Source organism: Triturus cristatus, chromosome 1_2 (genome assembly GCF_964204655.1).
Source record: "Triturus cristatus chromosome 1_2, aTriCri1.1, whole genome shotgun sequence".
Lineage (NCBI taxonomy): Eukaryota > Metazoa > Chordata > Amphibia > Caudata > Salamandridae > Triturus > Triturus cristatus.
Genome location: NC_140580.1, coordinates 1,010,680,733 through 1,010,703,400, shown reverse-complemented (window position 1 = coordinate 1,010,703,400; position 22,668 = coordinate 1,010,680,733). Strand labels below are relative to the sequence as shown.

General features: G+C 45.8%; 1 protein-coding gene across 3 annotated transcripts in view; it reads left to right on the top strand.

Moving 5' to 3' along the window:
* Positions 1–18,985, top strand: part of LOC146868591 (ER degradation-enhancing alpha-mannosidase-like protein 3) — a 276,166-nt gene extending 257,181 nt beyond the window's left edge. For all 3 annotated transcript variants that reach the window (XM_085611786.1, XM_085611769.1, XM_085611776.1), the window contains exon 20: positions 16,959–18,985. In XM_085611786.1, coding sequence (XP_085467912.1) covers positions 16,959–17,428 — 470 coding nt within the window. In that variant the 3' untranslated portion in view covers positions 17,429–18,985. The remainder of the gene's footprint in view (positions 1–16,958) is intronic.
* The last annotated feature ends 3,683 nt before the right edge of the window (positions 18,986–22,668 follow it).

The following is a 22,668-nucleotide window of genomic DNA, read 5'->3' as shown; positions in this document are numbered from 1 at the left end:
GAAGCCCAGCAGAGCGGTAGGTAAAATCAGGGGATAAAAAAAGTAAAGCAACCAAGATAAGCTAAAGGTATTTTAAAATATCAGAGCCCGCGGGCAGCGCGACCTGCGCTAGTGCAGCAATGATCACAAGATGATATCTACTCATCTAGACCATCCCCTCCAGAGGGCACTGTAGGATTCACTCAGCTCCTACACAGAGCTGCAGAATACCACGGTGTGAATTTGCACACAGACCCTGTAGAAGAAGATTTCCTCATGGACACTTTTGCACCATCTCAAAGGTCCACTTCCATTCTCCCAATGTTAAAAAGGGTAATCAAACACACTCCTGAAGATTTTAAGGATCCTGTAAGAGCTAGAGTAATTAACCCCAGGGTAGAAAAGAAATACAAGTCTGCCCCAGCTGACCCTGTTTACATTAAAGGGCATCTTCCCTTGGATTCCTTGGTAGTTTCCAACGCCAGGAAAAGGGCTAACTCCCAAACCACAGGTGATGCTCTACCTCCTGATAGAGTCAAAACTGTTGGACGCATCTGGTAAAAGAACAGCGTCCCAAGCAGCCAACATATGGAGAATTGCCAACACACAGGCTTTGCTGGCTAGGTATGATAGGGCACACAATGACGAGCTAGAGACCCTACTACAACACCTTCCAGATCAATATAAAACAAGGGCCAATGACCTCATCCAGGAAGGCAAACTCATAACTAATACCTCCATTCGTTGTGCTCTGGATGCTGCAAACACAGCCTCCCGAGCCATTAATACCAGTGTCCTTTTACGCAGACATGCGTGGCTACGCATTTTGGGCTTCAAACCCGAGGTTCAAACTACCATACTAAACCAACCGTTTGATCAGGAACACTTATTTGGGCCTAGTGTAGATTCATCTTTGGAGAAGATGAAAAAAGATACTGACCCTGCCAAATAAATGGGAGCTTTGCAATCGCAAGCTCCCTGAAGTTCCTTTAGTCGCTCCTCTTATAGGGGCGCCTCTAGAGGGTTTACCACTTCCTACAAAAGTCCCACCCAGACCTCATCTACCAGAGGCTATTACAGAAGAGGCTACAGGGGCAATAACAACAAGGGTAGAGGCAAAACTACCAATACTCGCACCACCTCCACCCCCAAACAATGACTTCCCTCCACTCCCCCTGGACCACTCTACTCCGGTCAGGGGAAGATTGCTACAGTTCCTACCTGTCTGGAAAACCATTACCACGGACAGGTGGGTGAAACAAATCATCTAATCCGGTTATTGCCGAGAACTCACCTCAACTCCACTAAACATACCACCCAAACAGTGTCCAATGTCAACAGAACATTTAATGCTTCTAAAACAAAAGGTGCTTTCCCTCCTACAAAAACATGCAATAGAACTAGTTCCCCTGCATCACCAAAACACAGGAGGTTTACTCCCTGTACTTTCTCATTCCAAAGAAGGACAGAACCCCGAGACCCATCTTAGACCTCAGGCCATTAAACCTCTACATACAATCTGCCCATTTTCACATGATCACTCTTCAACAGGTCCTTCCTCTACTCAAACAAGGCGATTTCCTTGCCACCTTGAATCTCAAGGACGCCTACTTCCACATTCCCATTCACCCTACTCACAGGAAATATCTTCGATTTGTAGTGGACGGTCAACATTACCAGTTCAAGGTTGTCCCATTCGGAGTCACCACAGCACCCAGAGTCTTCACAAAATGTCTAGCAGTGGTAGCAGCCCACTTAAGAAGGCAACAAATTCTCGTCTTCCCATATTTGAACGACTGGCTCATAAAAGCCAAGTCGCATACCAGTGTGTAAATCACACACACACCACAATCCAACTACTTCACGACTTAGGGTTTACCATAAACCTCAAAGTCTCACCTCCAACCGTCCCACATCCAACAGTATCTAGGTGCCACAATAAACACCTCAAAAGGCCTTGCATATCCCAGTCAAGCCAGGATAGCAAGCATGCAAGCCCTTATAACAAAATTCCAGCCGCAACACACACTTCCAGCTCGAGTGTTCATGCAACTAATAGGGATGATGGCCTCGTGTATATTCATAGTACCTCATGGAAGACTCCAGATGCGCCCCTTACAAGAATGCTTAGCACGTCAGTGGAATCAAGCTCAAAGTCAGCTAACCGATCTGGTGTTGGTGGACGGCCGCACACATCGCTCTCTGCAGTGGTGTAACACCCAAAATCTTTTCAAAGGGCGACCGTTCCTAGAACCGGTGCCACAGATTGTGCTAACAGCAGATGCATCGCTCACCGGCTGGGTAGCTCATCTACTTCATCACACCATACAGGGCACATGGACACCTCAGCAAAAGCTTCTCAACATCAATATTTTGGAGTTACTAGCAATCTTTCTGGCATTAAAATCATTCCAGAAACAGATAACAGGCAAAGCTGTCTTAGTCCGCATGGATGTATGAATCTCAATACAAAATTGAAGACATAATCTGTACACCATAAAAGGAGAACAATAATACCTCCCTGATACAAGGAATATTTGCTTGAACAAAATGATCATCCAAAGGTTACTTCATATAATTTAAGGATGTTAAAAGTTAAAAATAACACCAAACCGCTTTGAATCTGGTAAAGGTTTCCAGCAAGTATGCTAATTGTATAAATTCTTGCCACAAAGAAAAAAAATATCTCTCTCTATCTCTATCTATCTCTCTATTTCTCTATCTCTCTATCTGTCTCTATCTATCTATTTCTCTATCTCTCTGTCTCTATCCCTCTATCTATCTCTCTATCCCGGCAGTCTGAACATGACCATCATTTACCCTTCTTCAAGAAGCAGCAGTCATGAATTCTCCAGGACTGTGAAGTACCGAAAAGAAAATTAGATACATACTTCAAAAAGACTGGTAATAGCTAAGCTAACAGAAAAACATATGCAGAAACATTGTAGAAGAGTAAGAAGAATACCTTCTTATTCCAAACATATCTCCTACTATGTAGCCCATGACTGAAAACAGCCTTCATTGTTTCAGACATTATCTCTCAGACAGTCTAAGGCATTGAGCTTAACCCACCTTGTTCCAAGATTGAACAAAGGAATTACCTATGCCTTTCAAAAAATTAGGGATCTATGGGCCTTTGTATTCTAAGAATACAATCATGGTGGTTCGAAACACTCATAATACATAAGCAGTCCGCTTCAAGTAAAGAAAACAAACTGCAGAAAATACCTTGGTTAGAAAAAAACAGACAAGAGTGAAAGGAAGCATTGAACAAAAATAATGGCTATGAGCCCACCTAATAGCCCCTAAAGGGCATATAATATAGTCCAAGAGGGATCAATTCAATAGTAAACCAGTAGACTGCGTTAGTAATACACATACAAGTTATACAATAGCCAACCAATACTCCATATAGAGAAGGGCATATACCTTAAAAAGTATCACCTCCTTGAGACTAAGCTCCTCATCAGAGTAAAATGAAAAACCAAAACAGCTATGCAGCTGCAAAGACCATCCAGAGATCAGAAATCCGGAGGCAAACACTCTCTCAATAAGAAAGAAGTAGTACTTAATACTTCAACACAAGAACAGCCTGGCAGGAAATAAACCTTTACCTAACTTAAAGATCCATGACTGTGGCTGTATAAAAACGGAAACAAAAGACCTGAAAAGGCTATACTAGAAGCACTGGGTTCCAGCAACAAAGTGTATTTGCAAAGACCAGCAAAAGAAGCCATAATAACATCAATAGAATAGGTGGTGCAAAAACATACAGGCTGAGTTAACAAAGGAGAAAAGTCCGCATTAAAAAGGGGAACCCCCATCCACACAAACTGAACAAGCATTTGCAATGCAATTGGTCTCGCAGTTGCAAGTGTTTAAGCTATTGGCATTGTTAATGACAATGCCTTTTATTTATGTTACAAAAAAAATACATAAATAAAAGGCATTGTCATTTACAATGCTAATAGCTCAAACTCTCGCAAATGTGAGACCTAGTGCATTGCAAATGCTTGTTACTAATTAGGATGATTAGTCCTAGTCTAACACGCATATCACAGTGTCGTGCGTGTTTTTTAAGAGGGGCTCCCTAAACGTGCTGTGGGGAACTTAGGGCTGCGTTTAAGCATGAGGAGATGTGGGGTGGTCTTGCTTGGATATGTTCCATGTTGGGGCGGTTGGGTGACGTCCCTGCTTGGTGGGAACAGTGTGGGTGTGTCGGCTGGTGTAAGTGGGAAGTGTTGGACGGTATGCATGGCTGTAGTGGGTGCTTGGCACACCAGCTGTTTCTGTGTTTGCATTCTTCGCACAATGCCTCTGTTGTGAAACATTCTCTGCCCCTGGTAAATGCGAGGTCTGTTCCACCGGTGGTGTGTTTATTTACCCAGCCCCTGGCGCATGTAGCAACTCCTGGCCGCCCGTGCCGATGGAGGAGAGGTCTGTTTACCTCTTTTCTGCAGGGGGCGGCTCTGAGGTGAGGAGGGGGAGCCTGCTGCGCAGTGTGCAGCATGGGGAGGCGTGAGTGGCGTGCGCCTGGCACCTCCGCTTATTTACCAACCCTTTGACATCCTCAGCTGCCCTGTAAACCCTTAATCAGTGGTGTAAATGACCAGGAGCTGCCCGGTACCGGGTACCTGCGCTTGTTTAATTTGAAAGTGACAGTGCCTGCACGACTGCAATACATTTTATGGGCACTTCTCAGAAGGAAACCGATACTCTGAATAGTGAGTACCTGCATTTCTATATTTCCATTTAAAGAGCTGCCCATACCATTCCCGGAACCCAACACATCCCCATTCTGCGACGTTCAACACCTAACTACTTCTTCTTAATTAACTTGCAATAACTGCGTTTTTTATGCAAAAAGTCTAGTCACGCTGCCATGTGTATAAATACGGCGCACAAATAAGATGTAACTTGACTTGAATGTCGTGATGCTTCGCCGCAGCCAAGTGGCTTTTCTCTAATGGGAATAGTCACTACCTTACCAGCCTGTGGGTTTCGTAGAGCTCAGTGGCGGCGCAAGGATGGTCAGCAGGAGCCGCAGGGCGCGCGCCCTACGACCGGGAGGCTGAGAGGCAGCATGGAGGAAGCAAGTATGGACGACGAGGCCATGGAGGACCCGAACCACAACAGCTGGGAGCGGCAGGAGCAGCCTTGCGAAGCAGACAGCCCCGACCAAGGGGGCACCAGGCCCGTGCCCGCACACGGGGAGCCCCCGGCGAGCGGGGCAGCTAAAAGCGGAACTGCCTTCAACATCAGCACCACTGCCAGCAAGTTCCGTGAGTGTTGGGGAAGTGACAGAAGATTTGGGGTGCAGCAAAGATGCTGTGGTGGCGGAGAAGGTTGCCTGGAGGAGTACCTGAAAGGCTGTGAAGCAGGGCAGCACGCGCTTCCATGCCTGGGCAGAGGCAGAGCTGAAGGGTGAGGACATTGCCAGCTGAACGCGTGCATATCTCCTGCGTGCGCGCAGACAGACAGACCGGGAGGGAGAGAGGGAGCGAGCGACCGAGCCTTACGCGCGTGCACATCTCCTGTCCGCGCACGCCTGCTGTCTTTTATGCTAACATCTTCAGCCGTAGAAGTGCACACGTCCTGTCTTCTGGGCGCGTGCACATGTCCTGTCCCCCTTCGGCCAAGAAACCGACAACAATAGATTTCGCCAAGGCAAGCAGCGCATGTGCTGTGTCGCTAGGCGAGACCTAAAAAGGAAGGAGGAGACCGGTTAAGGGACTTACCCTCCCTGACTAGCCCTAAAACTATGTAGGGCCGCATCTGCATGGGCTCCAAAAAGATGAGCTCCATCAAACGGCATGTCAATCAAGACTGACTGGACAGCTTCCGAAAATCCAGACGTCCTGAGCCATGCATGTCTTCGCAATGCCACAGGAGACGCTGTGGCTAGTCCGATGGAGTCAGTGTAATCCATTCCACATTTGATGAGCAGTTTGGCTGCTTGATGGCCATCTGAAACCAACTGTTGCAACTTGCCCCTGTTAGCCTCCGGAAATAAGGGGTAAAAAGTGACTCAAAGAGTTCCCACAGGGTATGGAGAAAGCGTTGGAGGGCACAGGCCGCATTAGTGGAGCATAACGCCACACTTGTCGAGGAAAAAATTAATTTTCCCTTGAGAATCCTGTTCCCTGGATTCTTTATCAAGAGGGGAATGAGGGAGGTTATCCATCTCTGGGGATGCCATAATGGCCTGGACCACAAAGCTGTGGTTGGTCAGCTGCCGAACAAGGCAAGCGGCGTCATCCGGGGCAGGACGATGTGTGGGCAATGATGGGGTCCACTGGCACACCTGACTCCGGTTTTACCTATACCCTCAACAAAATGTCAGTAAGGGCCTCACAGAAAGGGAGCACCGTCTCAATCCCTGATTGGCTGAAGTGTAGAACCTCAATAAGAGGGTCTATAGTCTTCTCCACATTATGTCGAGTAAGATGCAAGATATCAGTCACTCTCCTCAAAACCTCTGCCAAAGTGTAACTGGCTTCCGAAGCAAGGCTTGGAGGTGACAAAAGGGAGGAAGCAGGGGACACATTTAGCCTGCTTGCTTCACCCAGCTCCGCAATCCAGCTGTCCAACCCAGAAGGTTGCTCCAAGGGGGTCATCTCCTCACAACCTTCCCCTATTAGGTCTTGTGGATCCTCCACAGAAATGACTGGTGCCGCATACGTCTACATAAATGACAATGAATGGCATCATGGCGACGTCAAACAGCGTCGAGGTGACGCCGTGTTGATGTCCAGCTGGGAAGGAGGAGAGACTTCAGCCGGGGTCTGCGTTGGTACCCGGAGTCACAGCAAAGCCGGCTCCAAAGTGCACACAGACTCCAGGACCTTAAATGACTGACCGCGAAGGGAGGGAAGAAAGGCCTTGAGAGCCAAACGTATCGCCCGAAATTCTAGAAGATTGATGTGAAATAATCTTTCCTTTGGAGACCAAAGGCCTTTGACCGCACGATCCCCCAGATGAGCTCCCCACCCTAGAGTGGAGGCATCCGTTATCACTGCGGCCACCGGAGAAAGAGGTTGAAACAGCTTCCCTTGAGACTGTTTGCCTGTAACACTCCACCATAACAGCTCTGCTGCAGTCTCGCTGGAGATTCTGATCACCTCCCTGAGATCTCCATTGTGTTGAAACCACTGCCTGTGGCGGCACCACTGGAGTGCCCTCATGTGTCAGCGTGCATGGTTGACCAACAGTATGCGGAAGCAAACAGACCAAGCAGGCGCTGAACCTTCAGGACTGGAAAGAGCCGCTCCATCTTGAAAAATTGGAATCACATCCTGGATGTCTAGAATCCTCTGAGGAGGCGGGAAAGCACGACTCACAGCAGGGTCCAGTACTGCCCCTATGAACAGGTTGCGCTGAGAGCACAAGGTGAGATTTGGGTACATTTATCGAAAAACCCAAGTCGAACAACAGCCGTGTTGTTACTTGCACATGATGCAGCACCATATCTGGTGACCGCTTTGAGCAGCCAGTCGTCCAGATAGGTGAAAACAGGAATCCCCGACCTTCTGAGATGTTCTGCTACCACCGCCATCACCTTTGTGAAGACACGTGGTGTGGATGTAAGACAGAATTGATATACCGCAAACTTGTAGTGTTGAGATCCCACGGTAAAACAGAGATACTTCCAATGCGACCTCAGGATGGGAATGTGAAAATACGCATCCTGTAAATCAATCAACACCATCCAGTCTTCCTGCTGCAGTGCCAGAAGAACCTGAGCCAGGGTCAACATCTTGAACTTCTCCTGCTTGAGGTAAAAATTCAAGATGGTGATGTCTAGGATCGGTCTCAAAACACCCGTCGTTTTTGAGGATCAGGAAATACTAGGAGTAGCATCCCTGACCACTTTCCTGCTTCAGAACCAACTCTATCACACCTTTCTGCAGAAAAGATAAAACCTCCTGTTGCAGGAGCAACAGATGGTCCTCCGATGACCAACCCTGGCGAGGAGGGAAAGGATGGGGAAACTCCCAGAAAGGAAGGGTGTATCTATTTTCTACGAGATCCAACACCCAGAGATCTGATGTAACAGATCTCCAATTTCATAGAAAATGGGACACCCGACCTCCCATGGGACCAACATGCTCTAAGATGGGGGATCTAGAGCTGCTTTCCTGCGGAAAGAGTTGGGGGAACAGGAGAGGAGGAGGAGGAGGAGACGTGTTGGCGAGCTGAGGCTCGCCGGCGACCTCAACCTCTCCCTTTGTATGATCTATACAGTGGATTTGCCTGCTGTTGTTGCTGGCCCTGAAATGAGGTTGCCTTGCCAAAGCCCCGAAATCTATGGTAACCAAAGCCTCTAGGTTGGGACTACAGGCCTAACGATCTAGCAGTGGCCCTACTGTCTTTAAAGAGCTGAAGCGCTGAGCCCGCTTTGGTTCCAAAAAGTCAAGAGCCATCAAAGGGTAAATCCAAAAGGCCGGCTTACACATCCAGAGAAAAAACAGACCCTCTTAGCCAGTTGTGCCTCCTAGCTGCCACTGAGGAACCCATCACTCTAGCAACAAAGTCAGCTGTGTCATGCCCAGACTGAATAACCTGAGCCGCAGCTCGAGTGTCCGACCGAACCTCCCCAAAGTGGCCCTGGACATCCTCTGGAAGTTTAGGGATCACCTCCCTAGTCTAATCCATCAACGCATGAATGTAGCGACGCAGTAGGCATGTTGCATTCGTTGATTTTTAAGGCCACACTGGCTGATGAAAATACCTTCTTTGCTGATTGTTCCATCTGTTTTGAATCCATATCTCCAGGTGTGGACATAAAAGTGCCAGAAGATTGTTTAGAAGAGCAAGACACCTGAACTACCAAGCTCTTGGGAGATGGATGTGGATCCCCAGGTGCAACTTTTTAACTTCTTGCCACCGATCTGGACACAGCAGGGGCAGATATAGGCTTTTGGCAAACTTCCAATATGACCTTCGTCAAAGCCTCATTAAATCAGAGCACAGATGAAGGAGTGTGAAGAACCTTTGTCAGGATGTTTGATTTAATATCTGCAGTGGGCAACTGCAAGTCCAGAACATCAGCTACCTTCCTGATAATTGAGTAGTAAGAAGAGACCTCCTGTGAAGGAAGACCCTTAGGAGAAGAGAGTTCCCATTCTGTTGACGTATCTAGCTCACTAGCTTCCTGATGCCCCTCAAACTCATGCATGGGATCAACAATCTCCCCTTCCTCAGCCTCTTACTGTTGCTCCTGAAATTCTTCCTCCTCCAGAAGCCTCTGTGCGTCCCTTCTTGATCTCATCTTGGGTATCGGTGGCACCAGATGGGGCGCCTGTGACTTCGGGGCTGGCATCGGTGGAGGCCTTTCAGGGATTGTATTGGCGTCAAATATCAGCTTCGGGAAAGGCCAACTCGAGGCCATCTGCATAAAAGGTGCCCGAGTATAATGAAATGGCATGTTCATGTTAAAAGACAGAGGTCCCATGGGGCCAACAGGCTCACCAGAAGGGTTAGCAGCCCTGGCAAACATGCCATACATCGCATTTAAGAAATGGGAAGGATCTGTACCAGGAGCCGGAAAGGGTGGGTACGGATCCGGTACTGCCTGTTCATGAACAGCTCTAGGCTATAAGACTAGATCTGGCTGCGGCGCCGGAGACACTGGAGGCAAAGGTGGAGTGGTTGGAGGTGGGGGCGTCGCTTCCCTGCGCATCGGAGAGCCCCTCTTAGTCAGAGAGTGAGCTTCAGTCACCGGAGGTGAAGGGTAAGGTGAGACTTCATTTTTCCTGTGACGCCGTAGAGCTGAGGACCCCGGCTTCGGTGACTTGTCTTTAGAAGAACAGCGTCTGGAGCCATGACCCCGGTTCTTCTTGTGCTTCCCCGACGACTTCGAGGTGTGTGGAGTCGGTGAGTTTGACGTCGATCTCATCCTTCTTCAGCCCCTCTTCTGCTTCCCTCTCTTTGAGGGCCTTTGGATTCATATGCCGACACGATGAACATCCCTTGACATCGTGGTCAGATGACAGGCATCAAAGACCATCATCATGAAGGTCCGTGATGGACATATGACCCCCGCATTCCCTACAAGGTTTAAACCCAGATTTTTTCTGGGCAGTATTGCTCTGCCATAATTACAGATGAATCTGTAACAATGTTAAACTGTTAAGAAATGAAGAGCCCTGCAAAAACCGCTACGCGTCGACGGAGCGCAAAAAAGGGAATTGACGTCAGCAAGCGGACAAGGCCTTCCTAATGGCTCCAATGACGTCGCGCTGGGTCGTGAGCAGAGCCGTTCCATTGTGACATCCTCATCAATGTGGGAGAGCTATGGGGAAAAGTTTCTGTGGAATGCTGCGCAAGGGTTACTCAAAAGGTGAGGAATCCACTGGCGGATGTACCCATCAGAAACTAGGTACTTACAAGGGTACAACAGTAGTGGAGGTACGAACCACAGTTGCTGGGTCCTGATTAGCAGGATCCCGGCAGACTAGGTCAAAAACACACTGACACTAGACAAAAAGTGGGGGTAACCGTGATAGCAGAATCTACTTTCCTACAGAAAAGCAGGGCTGGTTTAAAATAAAAAAATTAATTACTTTGTCATTAGCACCATGTGTGTATCTATCTAGAATCCATTTTCATCAGCTTTATGATACTTTTGATTACCATGGATGTTTTATCTTATTAGTAACTATTCTATGCTGTTAAAATGATAATTAAAAAAAAGGAATACCTCGTTTGTTTCTATTTTATTACATTGATACAGGCGCTGACGGGGGTCACACCCCCAGATATATATGTGTATGTGTTTTATACATGTGATCAAGGCCCCATGAGGGCTGAAACGCGTTATGGCGGTGATGCAGGGCACTAATTAAATTATTTGCACCAAACTTTGGGTCCGCATCGTCTGTTCCTGATCGAAAGGAGTGTATGTAAGACGATACACAAGATATACATTTGTGGTCCGCTCTGACCACGAAGAACACCCCACTGTTGAGAAACAGGTCCGTGTGCTGACAGCACTAAAAACGGAACAACGTACCTGTTTGGAGCGGCGTCACTAAAGCAGCGAGCGAGGATCCTTCCCTACAGCGACCCAACGGGATTACAATTGAGGAGGTGAAGGTCAAGCGACATCCACTATGGACAGTATTCTGCCAAGAACTACATCATCCAGCATGCCTAGCAAGCACGCGCCCAGTGGGACGGGACCATAACTTCAAACCACCTTTGATAAATCGGCAAGCTGTTCCTTTCCCCTTTACACGCCAGCCAGTGAAAAAAAGTATAAGTCAAAGAAATACCCTTTCAGGCATAGAGTGACGAATAAATTATGCAAAAAAAAAGCAGAGAACTGGGCACTGTGCTAATCCTATGCTTAAAGATTTTGATAGAAAAACAGACATTTGAGGTGAGCAGATCTAGAGTGTCGCTGGTGTTGAGAGTGCTCCATACAGGAGCTTATACTGGGTGCTCCCTTGTGTCTGGACAAAGCTATACCTCTCTGAAGAGCTCTAATTAGAGCGAAACACTGTGTCAGGGGTTGCTTTTACTCATTTCAGGTTGGCTTGATTGGTATTTTACCAACTCAAAGCTGTAATACTGTGCCTGGAGTGGTAATTGGCTTTTGTCATTTTACAGCTCGGCAAGGACAGCACTGTGCTAGTCCTATGCTTAAAGACTTTGCTGTACAAATGGCAAAAGACTTTGTCCTTTTCTATCTCGGCATGGATGGCACTGTGCTAATCCTATGCTTAAAGATTTTGATAGAAAAACAGACATTTGAGGTGAGCAGATCTAGAGTGTCGCTGGTGTTGAGAGTGCTCCATACAGGAGCTGCTTTCCACCTAAACTTGAGAACTACCCAGAGTTCTCTGCTTCTTTTTTCCTTCTTTCTTCTTCTTCTTTTTTGCATATATATATATATATATATATATATATATATATATATATATATATATATATATATATATATATATATATTATACATTATAAGGATAATTCAAGCCTTTGAGGAGTTCCATGACCGTCTAGAGGAACGAGGCCAACAGCAGAGTCCCTTTCTAAGGCTATGGAACTCCAAGTTGACTTGAAATAGCCTTATCAAGTACGACAAAGGGTACTTTATCCCTCATAATACATTTTTACTCTAACAAAATTGGGTTTTCCCATGTAATCCGTCTGTATTGCTTTTTGATCACTTAGGTTTTTCCCTTTTTACTGTGAGTGAGCCTCCCAACTGGTGACTCACCCATGGTAAATGGACTGCGCATGTTTACCACCAGTGTTATCCTTTTAATATAAGAGAGAATTCTGCAGAATTAGATATTGACCTGGGGAACACTTTTTAGAATTAGTGTACACTCATAAGAAAAGTCAGTGAGGTTTACTTTCTTGTCGGCAGTGTGACTTTTTTATACACATAGGGGAAAAACTGCCTTAGAGTGCAGTTTTAAATCTCTTTCGCCTATAAACTCCAGTGACCTATCAAAATGGGGTAGAACATGTGCGCCAAAATTAAGTCTGCGAGTTCCAAGAAGGTATCTGTACAACCTATGGATCACCTAGAATTGTCATATTTCCCTGTCTCAGCTCAGGATCAGAGCCCGGGCATTTTGTCACCCTGCTGGTCTAGGTTAATTGCATTTCTCTCCAGCAGCCGGAACAAAGGCCTCCCCACATACAGGGTGCAATGAGCGGGAGTTCACTGAGCTCCTGAAGAGGAAAGTGGTGGGGAGTAAGGATCTGCATCCATTAATCAGTTGTCCCACCAGGGATGGGCCAACCTAAGCCCACTGAACAAAGGAGGCAGCCCAGACATCTCGAGCAAACAAAGGAGGGGGGCCCTCTTTGAAGTTTTGGTGAGAGAGGCCATAGTAGTGATGTCAGCAAGGTGCAGAGCTGAGGCCCCCGTAGCAGACCCTGATGACGCCTTCTTGAATTGTCCCAGCATGCTATGCAGGAGGGTTTGACCTACGGGCAGAGAGGTGATGTGGCGCCCTAGGATTAGCTAGGGGTGCCTGGCTTCTAGAACTTTCTGCCCCCAGTTAAAATGTCTTGCACAAGGGGAGAGGCTGCTTTTTGATGGGCCTGAAACTAGGACTGGAGGCAGCGAAAATAGACCGCTGTAATGAGGAGCTCCATGATGACCACATGAACTGTGTGACTATGGTTGACCCCAGGACCAGTCTCCACCTAGTACCAGGGATGCTGGTCCCCTTACACTCCCTAAGGAGTAATTGGGGGGGAAGAACTGAACTCCTGCACCAAGGAGGAGAGAAGCACCAGAGGAGAAAAACTGGTGCAGTGGGCCAATGGAACCAGCTCCCTGCAAACTTTGCCACCCTAGAAGCCAGGAGACCTAAGACAGGTTCTCCAGGTGACTAGGGCTTACCACCAGGAGCAAAATCAGCAATATGGCCCAACAGGACCCGAGCTATGTGGAGAAAAAGGAATTGACCTTGACTGCCCCAACCCCACGAGACTCTGTAGCACATGGAACTCCACCGCCTGAGGATTCTAAACCCCGGGGATGGGTCAGCTCAAGGACTGGTTAATGTCCTCCCTGGGAGGGGCTGTGCATGGGTCCCCCTCCCCAGAAGTCCATGGAATCCCAACCCCCAGGCTGGATTTTATCGATGGGGGCACAGACCCTCACTCTGGGCCTCCCACCGCCTAAAAAGGAAGCGAGGAGTGCTGTCATGCCCGCGAGAGTCAGCTGAGGGGGACCATGATCTCAACTCCAAGCCCGATGTTAGCAACTACCGGCAAGTGTCATTACATTACCCCAGGAGACAAGAGAGGAGGTACCCGGGATCTCAACTCTGGGCCCTGGCAGAGACGCGGAGAATAGGGGAGCGCCGCTGCACTCCCCCAACAGTGGTGGGCCTGCCCCGCTCCCTGTGCCCGTGTCTGGAGGGAGAAGACAGCCACCACGGAGTTAAGTGCCCTGCCTGCAGGAGGCGCAGAGGAGAAGAACTGCTGGCTCTCACAGCAACATGGGAAAGTGCAATCCACACAAGGAGCCGGCTGTGGCAGCCAGGGGTTGGCTTCCTGGGCTGCTCCCAAGCCAGAGAGTGGCATGTAGGGTGCTCAGGTGGTACAGGGCAACCCAAGCAAAATAAAAAGTTTGCATAGCGCAGGGCCACGTGGCAACAAGAAAAGAATGTGCCCGAGCCCCCTGATTAGTGAGCACGCATCCCAGGAGGAAGCACCCCATAATTCTCTGCGAGGCTTTGCAAAAGCCAAGAGTTCTCATTAATCTGGTAGCCCTAGGATGGCGTGTGCACCACCAATGGAACTAGGGAGTGTGCGGGGGCTACAAAAGAGCTGCAGTTCCCCCAACAAACTTTTGCCAAAAGTGCAAACCATAAGGGCCATCACTTTTACCCAGTTTGCGTAGCTCATTCACCACACAACATGGTGCAAGAGCAATGCAAACCTTAAGTCAGATTTTTTAGGCCTCGCTAAGCCACTTTATGTGGCTTTAAGTAGCTGTAAAGATCTGGAGTAATGTAACGCAGCGCAAATCGCTGCATTGGTTACTTTGCCCTGGATAGGCGTTTCATGGTTGTTGCATGGGAGATTCGCCTCCCCCAGAGAGGCGTAACGAGGACAAATATCTTTATTTCTCCACATTATTTCCTCTTTCAGTGTGTATTTCATTCTGCAGCACACATAGAGGAAAATGCCTCTCAGGATTGTTTTTGTGCAGGAAGGTGTCCCTTCCTGCACAAAAACAATCCTGTATCCAACTCAGGCACCCTTGCGCAAGGGTGCCTGCATTGACACTAGGCTGCCAAAAGGGCCTCAGTGCACAGGGAAAAGTCAGCAATGTGCCGTATTCCTTAAATACAGCACATTCCTGCCCTTTCCCAGTGACGTAGCGCAGCAAGGTGAACTGCTGCACAGCACTGCGCCACTATTTTATAAATATGCCCCTAAGTTTGCAGGGTCTAGGAAAGGATTCCCAAAGCTGGAGCTTTGCTCCACAACTGGGAGTGCAGTTCCCTCTAGAGGCTGAGTCTATGACGGCAGGTTTATAAGGCCTGAAGGTTGTTGAAAGGGACACCGACATATGGTGTGCATTTAAACAACACCTTATTCAACAGTGTTCATCATAATGGTTTGGCAATGCTTTATTTAAAGCTATTATTCATAATGGTTTTATGCAATGCTCCATCCGATTTTCTTGACAATGCTTTATGCAAAGGGTTGGTAATGCTGATAGTAATGCATATTCCTGAAAGGCGGCAATGGTTTCAATGATAATGTGAGCAAATGACTGCAATGCTTGATTATTCATAGTAAGTGCCGAGGGATTATGGTTACTAGAGTCGGAATGAAGTATTATCAAGTGATTCTGATCTTGAAGTGTGGTAACATTGACCTGATGCAAAGTGACACACCCATATATAGTTATGTGCTGTATTGTAGGGGGGTGGGGGCGGGGTGGTGGTACTGTGATTTTGGGCTCATGACCATTTAGGGGTCAAATGTAATGTTGCCAAAGGAATTTCTACCAGCCCTATTTATATTTGTAAATTACTGCACAGTATTGAGTAACGTGTAATAAATGTACTTTTCCTTTCCTTAAGAAAAAGCACAGAAAGGACAATCCTTTATTAACTGCGAGATAATGGTGCTTACTAGCCCACATCACCTCCTTTGAGTAGCCTTTGGACTGCTTTGCTTCGCACCCTGAGAGTCGAGCACTACAATGGGGTGTTTGGTTCCCAGCAAATGGTGAATGTGGACCCATTACTTGTACAGGCCATACAACTAGTGGCCCATTTCCTCAAACACTCCATCACCTTTCCTACAAATCACTTAAATCCTTGCTACGTATATCTTTTATATAAGAGAGCGCTTTTTTACAAACTTGAAAAATACAAATAGAATCTCTTTTGCAAAATTAAACTTGTCAAAAAAGCAAGAAGATAGTCGAATCAGTTTACTACAAGTCTGATTTGTTTTTTTTTTAAAAGGTGTAGTAGCTTGGAATGTGTAGAAACATGCAGAAGGATTTTAAGGGCCACATGTATCATTATCATCAGTGGGGCCACTGCCTGCTCTGAAAAAATGCTTGTGCTACCATTCTGAAAGGGTATTTGCCGTAGAGGGGGTCAGTCTGATGTGCGGAGGCAGGGAGTTCCAGATTCCCGGGGCGATACCCGAGAACGCCCAATTACAAGTTTTATTTTTCTGGAATTTTTGAGGTTTCAGAAGCAGAGTGCTGGAACTCTTAGAAGATCGGCCCTAAACACGCTCCTTCCAAATACTGAATCACGATCCCATTTTGCGATTCGGAAACAGGTTATTGAATCGCAAAATCGAGGTTGGTACATTGGAAAAGCCTTTTTTGCCTTCGCAAATGGGTCGATTCTGCGAATCGGCCTCTTTGCAAATGCAAAATAGCTTGATACATGTGGCCCTAACTTTCTATAATTACCTTAAGGAGTGCAAAAAAACATGTTATCATAAATCTCCTTTCTGGTTGTCACTGTGCAGGTAGAAAAACAGAGCGAAAGAAAAGCTATGTTTTGTTTTCGTTCAGTAAACAACTGCATTAATTTTACTCTGAGACCTGACCTGCCTTTCCCCTTGACTGAGGGCAGCAAGCGCTGTGAAGTCAGAACTCAGCTGTCCATAAGTTATCACAGTTAAATTCTGATGTAATTTCTTTATAGTCGGTGACTTGGTGCATCTCAGGTCGCAAATTACAAAGAATTCAGAGACTGGCTTTTATATAGAGAATCCCATGTATAATATTGCCCTTACTTATCCCACTGGTTTTCCCAGGAACTATTATATGAGGACAGTGAGGCTAAAATTATTTTTGTTTCCCTGTACTTTCTTGCATATAAACATCTCCTTGTTATGTTTTTTGCTTGCAAATATTCCCAGAGAAGAGGAAGGGAGCCCTTCTGTGATGATCAATGCCCCTTTTTGTAATTGCTCAATGGAAGATGCTTTTGAAGTAAAACTAGTGTTCACTTCTCTTTCAGGCCATGTGAGCAGCTTGGGGCTGGGACAGCAGGAGGTCAAACTGGACTGGAAGAATGAGAACAGCCAGGAGACTTTCCAAATGGAAGCAGCTAATGTAGAGATATTACAAGCAGAAAATGGACCAGACATCTTCCATCTCAGTGAGTCAAGTCAAGCGATCTCCCAGACAAAAGCCAGCTCTGAGAGCCAAACAAACCAGGGTGGCTCTTCTCTGAGCAACACAAATCAGGCATGCTCCCCGCTAAGCCACACAAGCCAGGAGTGTTACCAGGTCTGTGATGTAAGCCAGGAGATTCCCCAGGTTGGAGAAGAACGCACCAAGATCTCCCAGATGAGGGATGAGAAAGATAGCTCCCTAAAGACCTGTGAGATCTCTCAGATAAGCGAAGAACCCAGAGACTATGCTGATGCAAAAGGAGAGCCTGAAGAGTTGTCGGATGTTAAAAAGAGACTGAGAGACCCCAGATGAAGGAAGAGAACAAGTTGAAACCCAAGCGAGCTAGAAGACAGCCCAGGTGTATTCGAATCAGAATATGGACAACGGGGACCAGCGTTGGACGATGTGCTAGCATGATTTGCAGGCTAAATCAAGGCCCTCTTTGAATTTCCATGACCATGCTATATAGAGGCAACCCTCAGAAGCATTCAAAACCACTGCCCAAATGTTGTGGAGTGTTGTGTACTTCTTGTACTGTTCAGGGGAAAGACTGTGACGGCAAACTCCTCACACAGGCTGGATTAATATAATCATCTCAGGAACTATTTGAAATATTTCTGAATACTGGACTCTGGCAGTGAAGAAATACCTTGCTGCTCATAGATCTCAGGGTTACGGCTGATATTTGTAGCTGGAGGTGACATTTTTTGTTCAGTAGCTGCGTTCTGCAGATGAAGGGAGAGCATAGATGAATGTCCTTCCTTATCTCCAAAATTAATTGTATCAATGTGCCAATGTATGCACCAGGTGAGAATGGCAATTAAATGACCCTGCCTACTGTAAATGTACATAGTTACATATGAAACTGTCCCAGGATTCATGGATATGTTATGAATAGCATTGGAGCTGTGCGGTACACCTTTGTGTATCAGGCTATTTTCTTTTTTAATAATGAGAGATCAGGCTGGACAAGCCAATAAGCCAAAGAAAACATAGTAACACCACTTGTATACCCATGAAGTTTAACTCCAATTTTGCAGGACTAATTATTTAGTGGGGGTAAGCAAAGAAGTTCCCAACACAGGGAGAAATCAACTGGGCTACAAGCTAAATCTCTTTTATGCATAATCGTTTTTAGAAGAACCGATACATTGGAGCCAATATCCTGCTAGGTACAATCCAACGTGGCATTGTGAAGTTGTTTACTGTTGCTAAATCACTGTGTGCCTTTTCCTAGATTCAGCTGTGGACGCTCAATGGAACTTTATTCTCAAAGTCTGCCACCAAGTAAAATGATGACTTTGAATGGTAGTTAACTGAAAGCATCTCAGAGAAGGATCACTTAACAGCTATTCAGTCTGCCAGTTCCTTAAGTTGGTAGAAAGACCTTATAAAATCACCAAACCTAGTTTGGATTCCTGCTGGCAGAATTCCATAGGAGTGAGTATGGACATTACATAGCGTACCTTTATTGATTTGCGGGCGATAGTTATTGCTCTCTGACTTCTTTTTAACTTCACAGATTGCTGGAATATGTCATGGCCCTTCTGGTAAGGGTCTATATGTCTGCTGGTTTCTTTAGGCTTGTTACCATTGCATGGTATTAATAGGTTCCTAGAATATAATGCAGTCCTGTTGTCCAGTAAGTGAACATTTCTGTTTTCCAGCAACTCGAGGTGTCTCAAGTCTGCAAATAGGTAAAAGCAGTACCTTGGTTCATAAAGTGCAATAGCTAGTCTCATGCTGGGTATTAAATGCATCACACAACATCTTTTATGTTACTTTATTGTAAAGTATATTCTAATCAGTGGAAAATGGACCTGGCATTGTCACACAGCCCACAAGTTAATTAAAGTGATGCAAATGGAATATTGCATTGTGTTATTTTGTCGATGTTTCATGGAATTTCTATGTACTTCTGGACATACCTACAATACTACAGGACATGACAGTAAAGCCAGTGTTTCAAATAATATTGTGGGTATTTGCCATTCTCTTCCATTGGATACTCATCAAAGTCATAAGCAGTGAATTATCCCCGCCCACGTGCGGGATCCCGGAGCATATAGCTATATATATATATATATATATATATATATATATATATCCACGAACTCCTCGTAAGTTTCCTCGATTCTTTTGAACACAAAGGAGCGTAGACCACATCAAATTGGCGGTAGAATGCGTTTATTTTCCTCCTTACAGCGATGTAGCAGCCATTACGCGTTTCAGCCCCGGAGGGCCTTGATCATATATATATATATATATATATATTCACTGAAAAAAACATAGGTTTCAGGGGCGTTCTAGTTAGCTGGACATTTCCCTCGTAAAAAAACATTGAAATTCCCCCGTTATAGTTAGTTCAGCTAACTATAACTCGTGCCCCCGCAATGCACAGCTTATGACGTCACATATTACATCACTCATGACATTGTCAGTGACATCACTGATGACATCACTCATGACATCTCAAATGACATCACTGATGACATCACTGATGACGTCATTCATGTGATCATTTGATGCATCTTCTCACAATCTAATATAACCTTTGATACACCCACTCTAAATTACATACTGCCACTCTCAAAACCATAGACACTCCAACACCAATAAGTACACACCCCATCACAGAGTCTTAGGTCTAAACACCCATCCACTCACTCACCCGTACAGTCACTCATACTTATGGTCACTCAGTACAGGACTATCATATGCACTCATACACTTATATAGACACTCACACACCGCTACTCATCCATAGAGGTACTCACACACGTACTCAGTCATGCAAATAATTAATCACACTGCCATTTACTCACCTATACAGTTATACACACACAACCTCAATTACTCATACAAATACTAGCACTTTCTTATGGTCTTATACAATCAATGATACAAGCACACGCCCATCCATACAGCCACTCACACTATCACACACTCTCAGTTATAGTCAATTCTGTACTCCAACATACATATATACTGCCGTTCACATATGTAGTAAATTACACATGTACTAATGAAATATATATTCACTCACTAACACAACCATACACATATTCACCCACCCATACAGTCCATTACAGACCTAGTGTTGAAACCATGCACCCTGTGAATCACCCACTGACACATCTATGCACAGAGTCACACACAACCCACCCACACAAACACTCAGGCACCCATACAGATACTCAGACAACCAATCAATAACTTATATAGACACTCATGTACCTATTCACAGAACCATGTATCCGCTTACACACCAACAGACAGACGCATACAGACATTTGCACAGATTAGTCACTAACCCATGCATTCAGTAAGATACGTTTAATCACTCACTTATACAGTCAGTCACGCACCTACTAAATCCTCCATACAGACACTTATACACCCACTCATTCTCCAATACAGCTTGGCATATATATGAAACAAAATTAAACTTTGCAGAAACAGACAGACAACGAATGATGTCATCAGTGATGTCATTTGAGATGTCATCAGTGATGTCACTGACCATGTCATGAGTGATGTGATATGTGACGTCATCAGCAGTGCATTACGGGGGCGCGAGTTATAGTTAGCTGAACTAACTATAACAGGGAATTTCAATGGTTTTGTACGAGGGAAATGTCCAGCTAACTATAACGCCCCTGAAACCTATGGTTTTTCATTGAATTTCTAAGGTTTTTTAAATGCTAATTCCCAACTATAACGTGCCTGAAACCTATGGTTTTTTTAAGTGAATTTCAAAGGTTTTTCAAATGCTAATTCCTAACGATATCAGGCCTGAAACCTATGTTTTTTTCAGTGAATTTCAAAGGTTTTTTAAAATGCTAATTCCTAACTATATCAGGCCTGAAACCTATGGTTTTTTCATTGAATTTCAAACGTTTTGTAAATGACAATTTTTAAATGTCTTCATTGTTATATTGATTTTTTGATACTGATTTCCTACGTTTTTTTAAACTATTACTTTTTAGATATTTTATTTTTTAAATTACATTATACATTACATTACAAAATATACTTTCTCAGAATGAATTACTTTAGTTTAAATACTTTACAAATAGGCAATAGACTTTTAAGTACAGTAGTTACAGTTGTTGCAATGGGCAACACAATTTCAAACACAATGCAACATTGAGCTCAATGGGAATTTCTAATTAACTGCAAATAGTTACTTTATGGATTACTTTTCTAACCACAGGACTGGATCCTAGATTCAGTCCTGCGACATCTCATGTAAACAGTAGCGTAAAAGCATTTTGGTTACAGTATTGGACAGAGAGGGTTAAAGTGGCACCAATTGATGCCATTGGTAAAATCCAGCTCCCAACACCCTGACCTCATAATAGTGCGCTGTGGTGGCAATGACCTAGGCACTTTGACTGGGGTAGGTCTGGAAATGCTTATGAAGGACACCTTTGCAGAATTGATTTCACTTTTTCCCAAAACTGCCTTTGTGTATTCTAACATATGCCAAAGGCAGAAATGGAACTGGTCCAATCATTTTTGTCCACAGATTGAGAAAGCTAAGAAACGTGAATAAATCTGTTTCTGCTTTCCGCCGAGACTATAGAATGAGGTCCATTTACAATAACAATCTGCGTTTTCATAAGCAAGAGATGTATAGGAGAGATGGAGTACACTTTACTGATGAAGGAAACAGAGTCTTCCTCAACAACTTTAGACTCTGTATAGGTACTTACTTATAAGTACCAAAAACTCTCAATGAACACAACGGCTCTTTTTAGAGCCTCTCAAGAACGAAACACATAAGCTTGAGGTTTATCTCCCAAAAATGCCAGCTTTTTTTTTTGCTTGGAGTCGCGCACCCAACGCGTTAGGAACCGTGCACCCAACGCAAGAGAAATCGTGCACCCAACGCGATAGGATGCGCGACTCATAATTTTACCGTAACGAATAAAATAGCCCCTATCACTAATTTTTGTTATCCCCGGGGGCCCCATACCCCGGGGCTTATAAAAAAACGTTGGGGACCGTGGGGGGAGCTCCAACGCCCCCACGGTTCCAGCCGGCTCCCCGCGTACTTCGGGAGCCGGCATTGCTTTTCCACATGGGTTGCTGACATGCGGCTCCCCGTGTGGAAAAGCAATATGGTTTGGATTTTCCCTGCTCTCTCTTTCAAAATCCAAACGAAGTTTGCTATGGGAGGGCGGGAGACTCCCGCCCTCTCATAGCAAACAGTGTCCTGGGGGTGGGCACCCCAGGACACTGTAGGAGCCGGCCCTGGGGGGTGGCGGTCCCCAGGGCCCTCGAGGGCTCCAGGAGGGGGGCCACGCAGCCCCCCTCCCTCAAATAAAGCCCCGGGGGTGGTGGTCCCCAGGGCTTGGGGGGGCCGTTCAGCCCCCCCACCCGATTTATTTTCTAGCCCCGGGGGGTAGCGGTCCCCGGGGCTGGAGAGCCCCCCTGGGCCCCCCATTAATTTTTACACATTTTGCCCCCCGGGGATTTGGCCTCCCCGTGGGCTAATTATTAAGAAAGCGCTTCGTTTTTTTCTTTTTTACGGCTGGATCCGCGCA